The sequence below is a fragment of the Etheostoma cragini genome, chromosome 18 (assembly GCF_013103735.1).
Source record: "Etheostoma cragini isolate CJK2018 chromosome 18, CSU_Ecrag_1.0, whole genome shotgun sequence".
Lineage (NCBI taxonomy): Eukaryota > Metazoa > Chordata > Actinopteri > Perciformes > Percidae > Etheostoma > Etheostoma cragini.
Window position 1 is genome coordinate 3,752,364 of NC_048424.1, and position 7,311 is coordinate 3,759,674.

The 7,311-nt window shown below is 42.0% G+C and overlaps 1 protein-coding gene and 1 long non-coding RNA gene across 2 annotated transcripts in view; both read right to left on the minus strand.

The window, feature by feature from the left end:
- Positions 1 to 2,968, minus strand: part of hey2 (hes-related family bHLH transcription factor with YRPW motif 2) — a 7,316-nt gene extending 4,348 nt beyond the window's left edge. Inside the window, exon 1 of the mRNA XM_034899877.1 lies at positions 2,086 to 2,968. Coding sequence (XP_034755768.1) covers positions 2,086 to 2,171 — 86 coding nt within the window. The 5' untranslated portion in view covers positions 2,172 to 2,968. The remainder of the gene's footprint in view (positions 1 to 2,085) is intronic.
- LOC117961316 overlaps positions 1 to 3,341 on the minus strand; it is a 13,359-nt gene extending 10,018 nt beyond the window's left edge. Inside the window, exons 1-2 of the long non-coding RNA XR_004660382.1 lie at positions 3,329 to 3,341; positions 2,659 to 2,660 (exon numbers count right to left, since the gene is read on the minus strand). This is a non-coding gene — a long non-coding RNA (uncharacterized LOC117961316). The remainder of the gene's footprint in view (positions 1 to 2,658; positions 2,661 to 3,328) is intronic.
- Between the last annotated feature and the right edge of the window lie 3,970 nt (positions 3,342 to 7,311).

Below are 7,311 nucleotides of genomic sequence, written 5' to 3' on the forward strand. Positions count from 1 at the left end.
TAGAGAGTAGTATGTAGAGAGACAACAGTAGAGAGTAGTATGTAGAGAGACGACGGCAGAGAGTAGTATGTAGAGAGACAACAGTAGAGAGTAGTATTTAGAGAGACAACAGTAGAGAGACAACAGTAGAGAGTAGTATGTAAAGAGACAACAGTAGAGATTAGTATGTAGAGAGAAGACGGTACAGAGTAGTATGTAGAGACAACAGTAGAGAGTAGTATGTAGAGACAACAGTAGAGAGTAGTATGTAAAGAGACAACAGTAGAGAGACAACAGTAGAGAGTAGTATGTAAAGAGACAACAGTAGAGATTAGTATGTAGAGAGACAACAGTAGAGATTAGTATGTAGAGAGAAGACGGTACAGAGTAGTATGTAGAGACAACAGTAGAGAGTAGTATGTAGAGACAACAGCAGAGACTAGTATGTAGAGTGACAACAGTAGAGAGTAGTATGTAGAGAGACAACAGTAGAGAGTAGTATGTAGAGAGACAACAGTAGAGAGTAGGATGTAGAGACAACAGTAGAGAGTACTATGTAGAGAGACAACAGTAGAGAGTTGTATGTAGAGAGAAGACGGTAGAGAGTAGTATGTAGAGAGACAACAGTAGAGAGTAGTATGTTGAGAGAAGACGGTAGAGAGTAGTATGTAGAGAGACAACGGTAGAGAGTAATATGTTGAGAGACAACGGTAGAGAGTAATATGTTGAGAGACAACGGTAGAGAGTAGTATGTAGAGAGACAACAGTAGAGAGTAGTATGTAGAGAGACAACAGTAGAGAGTAGTATGACAGCCCAGAAATATCCTGTAAGGATGCAGGTTGACCCAAAGTGTCCACAGTGATGCAGATACTCCTGACCAAGCGCGTTTAGATAATCTAAAACAGGACCAAGCGTGCCCATTTTCCGCGATGGGAGAGAATGCGTTGGCCGTTCAGGGCCTGCAACTGAAACGCATCTTCTGCAGATTTCATTTAAAAAAACAATTTGTGTGTTAGGGGTATCGACCAATTGATTTCCTGAATCAATTAACTTCTGGTTCACCTGGACATCCCTCAGGTAAGGGAAGTTTCAGTTACAATACCAGTTTAGTTTATTGTTTCTCAGAGAACTTCTGATGTTAATTGTACAAGAAAGAAGAAACCCAAATATTTTTTTAAATGTTTCAATTAAGAACTGACCCCCAAAAGTTTGTTTAACATACCTCTACTTACACATCCATAGGTGTAATTTAATATATAAAAAGAAGGTGTCGGGGTAATTACATTTTTGTGGAATTTTTCAACATTTTTGCAGTTTTTTTTCACGTTTTTGTTACTTGTTTTGGAAGTTTTTGTTAACTTAATAAAAAAAGGTGTCCATCCGTCTGTCTCTCCCTCCGTGTGGCTGTGTGTGGCTGTATGTGGCTGTGTGTGTGTGTGTGTGTGTGTGTGTGTGTGTGTGTGTGTGTTTCTTTCTCTCTGTCCGTCCATCAGTCTCTCCTTCTGTGTGTGTGTATTTTCCTCACATCAGAAATATTACAGTACAGTTGTTTATTAGTTCATTAAAATGAATTAATGTATCATTGAGGTGAATACTTGTCGTATGCACATTTAAGGAGGTTTCGTCCCCAACCTCCCCAACCCAAAAGAGGACGGAGGAGTAAATGATGCCTAGGCTACTGCTGACTCAGATATCATTAGAAAACTCGATCCAAAGAGTCTTATTGCAATTTATTCCATTATGTTTTTATATTTGGATTATAAACTATGTTTCTTTACGTGAAGATATTGCCAGCATAAATTATTTCAGAAAAAGGTAGAAATAGGTGCATTAAAAATCCCCAGAATGTAGGAAATGAAGTGCTGTGATGTCCCCAGGCTAGTTATGATGAGCCAATTGTTGGTGCCATGTAACTAACATCTACAAACTGGCCATACACCAGTTATTAACAAGCTGGCTAAACCAATCCCCATTTTGCATTGCATTCAGTTTATTTAAATGGGTCCGGGCTAAGCCCCGAACCTCAAGTCCTATCCCTGGTCTACAAATACTGCATCTTTTCGTGGATTATATGTCCAAGAAAGAGCCCCCCCCCCCTCACTTACCCTGGAGAAATGCTTTCTCTGCCCACATCGATGGTCTCCTCCGCGTCACTTTCTGCCGAGCTGCTGTCCTCACACGGCCGCTTCATGGTGCATGGACGGCGGGGAGAATGTCTGCCTCTCCCCCGGGGACCGTGGAGGTTTAATTAAAGTTTTAAAAAAATAAGTTTCTTCCCGTCTGAAGTGAAAGGTAGACACTTTTTCTATATCCCCTGTGATATATTTTAGAGAATAAATGAATTAATAAATAGTAAATAAATAAATGCCGATACAGGAGTGAATTAGATTAAAATATCTGTCACTCAGTATTGATCAACAGGGACTAGTCTACCTACAGGGATGTTTTAGGGGTTTTACGGAAGTCCTGGTGTCAAATTAAACTATTTTAAACCACCGCAAAGGCTCTGTTGAGGAACACGAATCGGTTTTGTTACATTTTTGTATTAACAGGAAGATTTAGAGAGATGTTTCCGTGTGTTTAATCCAAGAGATGATGACAAAGTTTCAGGTAAGTTTCCTTCCTTCTCACAACATTGGGAAAAAATGAATGATCCCTCCCAAAAATGAGTCAAATACTACTTCCAAAAAAGTGTCAAAAAAACTGGACAGTGGTGAATAGGCTCTCTTAACAACTTTTCTAGTGTGAAATCTTTTTCTCCGGAGCTTTCAGGAGTTGTATATCCAGCGGTGTGTGTCCGGTAGATAGTCCGCGGCAGGTGGCTCGTGTGTCGGCTGCAGACTGGACTTTTCACCGGTGTGTTCTCCTTCTCCTCCTCCGTCTCTGCTGGAGCTTTCCCACGGAGCCTGGGACACACACACACACACGCACACACACACACACACACACACACACACAATTAGAGGTTGGAAGACTCGGCAGGGCTGGTCCTCCTCTCTCCTGATAATATACCGCCTGTCTGGGTCAGTGTGTGTGTGTGTGTGTGTGTGCGCGCGCGCGTGTGTGCGTGTGTGTGTGTGGGAATGAGAGGCCACTTAGTAAAATTGTCATTATCCAAGGCTGAACACATACAGTATTTCAACTCTGTTCTATCAAACTCTACTTGAATTGATTTTATTATCTTCACTTAACAGCTCTATAATGCCTTCTTAACCCCCCCCCCCTCCTTATGTTTTGGATTTAATGGTCAATAAACCTAATTCATATTAAATCATAACCAATATGTGAGTTAAAAAATCCACCAATTCTGAAGAAATTTGACTAATAGTTAAGATAAAAGAAAATTACTTTATGTTAATGGATAATCACAGCCTGTTTCACGTATAGAAACATGTCTGTTATTTTTGGGGCAATTTTGTATGAATCTCATATTTGTTTTACATAGAAACATAATATTTGACCTGAGGACAACATGAGGGTTAAAGGCTTGGGTCGAGGATGGTTTAATAGGCGTAATTTACATAATCCCCCCTATAATCATTTTCTAGGCTTTAAGTTTTTGTTCCATTTTCCATGCTTTTTTATTTGAAGCTTTCTGAGTTGTTTTCTACGGAGCCCCAGAGGTGACATTGTGGGGGGAATTAAGGGGAAAAAAACTAAAAATTACTGAACAATCACTTTTGCGAGATCTTGAATTTGACACAAAAACTTTTTTTTTTAATTTTAATTTCTTTTCAAGTTCTTCCTAATGTCAAAGTCAAGATCTCGCAACAGTGAATGTTCAGTAATTTTTTTGTTTTCATTGATTTTTTTTCTCCCTCCATGTCACCTCGGGGGCTATTTAGTTTTTGCCTTTTTGAGGGTTTATTTAAAAGTTATTTTTCTCTTTTTTTAAAAAAATGTTCAACTATTATTTAACTATTTAGAGTTCCCCCTTTTCCAACACAGAATTTTCTGAAGCCAACGTGTGGAGTGAAGTCAGGTTAGCATGCTAACATAGCAACAATCCCACATCACCGCTGTGGACCGTTTGTGTGTCTGAGTCTAAAGAAACAGAGACAAAAATAGTGTGTGTGTGTGTGTTTGTGTTTGTGCGTGCGCATGCGTGAATGCATGCTTGCATGCATGCATGTGTGTGTCAGCGGTGTTCCCACAGGTCCTGCCTGTGTCTGCTGAAACCCAATCATCGTGTGAGAGAGGTTACGCACGCACACTTACACACACACACACACACACACACACACACACACACACACACACACACACACAAACACACACACACACACACACACACACACACACACACAGAGCCGACAGCCTGTCACCACCCTCTCATTGGCTGAGATTGCTGTAACACAACAGTGAGTCCGTCGTCCGCTTCATTAAAGCTTCAACCACAACATTTTCTGCACAACACTCAAGAAACTCATCTTTTTTTTCACAAATTTCTTTTTACATTTTTTAATTAAGTCCTCTTAAAGTGGACAAAAAAGGGACTCAGCTCCTTTTGCGCTCACATTTTCACTTTACTTGAAAGAGCCGAGGACTCAGTTCTCTTTCTCGGGCCTCGGGGATAAAATACATTGGCAAAAGGCAAAATGCAAAATGAACCTGAAGACTTATAATGCACAGAGGAGAGATGGTAGAGTCGTATGCGGGATGGATAAACACATAAGACGCTGGGTCCCGACTAGTTTAAGGATAGCCAGGCAGATTCTTTTAAGAGGATGGAAGAGTGAAGGGGTGCCGCCTTCAATCCAGGAGTGGGCTTGTGAGATGGTTAGGATGGCGACGTCATAGAAACGGTTCGCCAGATTGGATGTCTTTACTTGAAAATGGGCAACACTCCTGAACTCTTAACAAGAAGCTTTGTGCTGGGGAGATATGTTTATGATAGGCTTGTGGTGCTGTCATTTTACATATGTCTACTTGGTTTATGGTTTACTTTCTACTTTGTTAATTTTTATTGTTGAATGGTCTTCAGCTGGTTGCTGTGTCATGGTGATGACAAAAGGGCGGGGGGGGGGGGGGGGGGGGGGGGGGGGGGGGTCATGTCTCGAGTTGTGTATTTGGCATGTTTAAAAATGGTTAATCACAATAACAAAAAATCAATGCACAGATGAAAAGAACTGCAAAAATCCCAAAGCAGAATCTTTTTTGTAACTTAAACATCTTTTCATCTTTTCTCAGCTTAAGTCAGCTGTGATGGCCGCTGCAATTCCATGTGGGAAATGCAGGAATGGAGAGCTGCACGGGGTGTGCACCGGCGGTGAATCTGCCTTTGGCTTACCATTAACTGCTCAGTCATCAGACGAAGGGGGGGAAGCCATCGGGATAACTCTCTCATTCCCTAACCCAAACCTAACCCTGGAGGAAAAGTAGAACACTTCCCAGAGAGAGGAATATTTGAAGAAAGTACCAGAAAGTGTAAACTGTGCACAATAGCAATAATGGAGGAAGTGGACTCTGTTGCTTTCATACATCTTTGAAAATCAACAAAAACTTTATTTATTACAGCTGTGGCGAGGTGAGAAACTGCTGCCAACACAAACCTGGTGTGTGTGTGTGTGTGTGTGTGTGTGTGTGTGTGTGTGTGTGTGTGTTGATGATAGGGGAGCTTTATTGGTGTCATGGGTCATAGAGGACAAGCAGGGCCATCCTATAGCAGGAAGCACTGAGCGTCGAGAGAGGAATATCTGTGTGTGAGGAGGCTAACAGCTCGGAGAACGTAGGGCTGGAGCGCCGAGTCGTGGGTCGGAAATCCTTTGGGAACAAGTGTGTGTGTGTGTGTGTGTGTGTGTGTGTGTGTGTTTAGAGAGGGAGAGAATGGGAGGAAGTGTTGTATTATTCTCAGTTAGACGGTGCTCGCCGCCCGTCTGTCACTACGACGCCTCGGACCTCATACACCACACAACCCCTTGTTTCCGCAGGACATCACACACACACACACACACACACACACACGCACACACACTCATACTGCCACAACTTCACTAGCACAAATACAAATGTCCCAAGAAGAATGAATTGCCAAAATATATAACAAAGTATTTTTTTTGTGGATTGACTTGCTTTGGTTAAAAGCATTATTTGCTCCAGGAATTAGGCCGAAATCACACTTAGCGTCTTTTTGGACAAGAAAAAGTAGACTAGGGCGCTTTTGTAGTTAAGAAAAAAAGCTGCCAGCGCTTCTCTGCTTCTCAATGGTCAGCTGTCAATAATTGCTTGATGTAAGGTGTTTTTTTTCTCCAGAAAACTGGAAAACTTGATCTTTTATCAACTTCAAACACATTTTCTGAGCAGCAGAAAAAAAAGTAGGTGGTAGTGTTTAAAAAAGAGCAAAAAAACTAGTCCATACATTTGTAACTTTGAGGCTGGACTACTTCATTTCAGGGAACAAAAGTTATCTTGAGACCCTTTGCAGATAGAGTAGGTCTACACAACACTCTATGATTTACAATGTCCCAACAATTCTTGTAATTCCCCCCAAGAGCAAGCATTTAGTGCGACAGTGGTGAGGATAAACTCCCTTTTAGGGAGAAACCTGGGTCATGCCCAGGCTCTGGGTAGGCGCTAGGGCCGGTTGGGGGTGTGATGAATAGTGGCAGTAATAGTCACAATAAAGATAATGGACCTGTGACTACAAATGCTAAGTGTTTTTGGAGGAGCTTCAAGCAGCTTGAGATTTTTCTTCTTTTTTAACGTCTGAGCAGACAAATGCTCATTTAGCAACTGTCCGATCAGATTGAGCGTGCCCGTGCAGAACTGGCAAAAATGAAATGGAGTGTTGTTTTGCCTTTAAGATGAGAGATTTGGGATGAAAGCGGCCAGTCGGTGTCTTGGCTAGGCTTGTCTCCACTCCCGAGATGATCCTAGTACATCTGATTTACAACAATTGAAGAATTAGAATTAAAGTCACAACAACTTTGAACAAAAAGAAATGAAATGGCAAGTTTGTGTGTGCTTGTGTGTGTGTGTGTTGAGTGTGCTTGTGCGTGTGCGTGTCTGTGGATTGAGTGAAGAGAAATTTACGGCGTTCATCAGCAGCCTTTAATTTACTCCCACAGACTGTATGAATGTCTGTTGTTTGGGGATATAATAGTCTATTGTTGTGATGAAGGAAACATGCGGACACATCCTCTGGGGCCGTTGTACTACCAACCTGCAGGTGCAGCGCTACTCCACTTCCTTCCTGTGACCTGACCCGCGCTTCCTATCAGGCATCGTCGGGGGTAATCAGGCTTTTGCGGTTGCTGCCCCGAGACTCTGTAACAAGTTACCTCCCCCCCGCCCCCAATATTCGCACTTTTACAGATGTAGCCCTTTGTAGG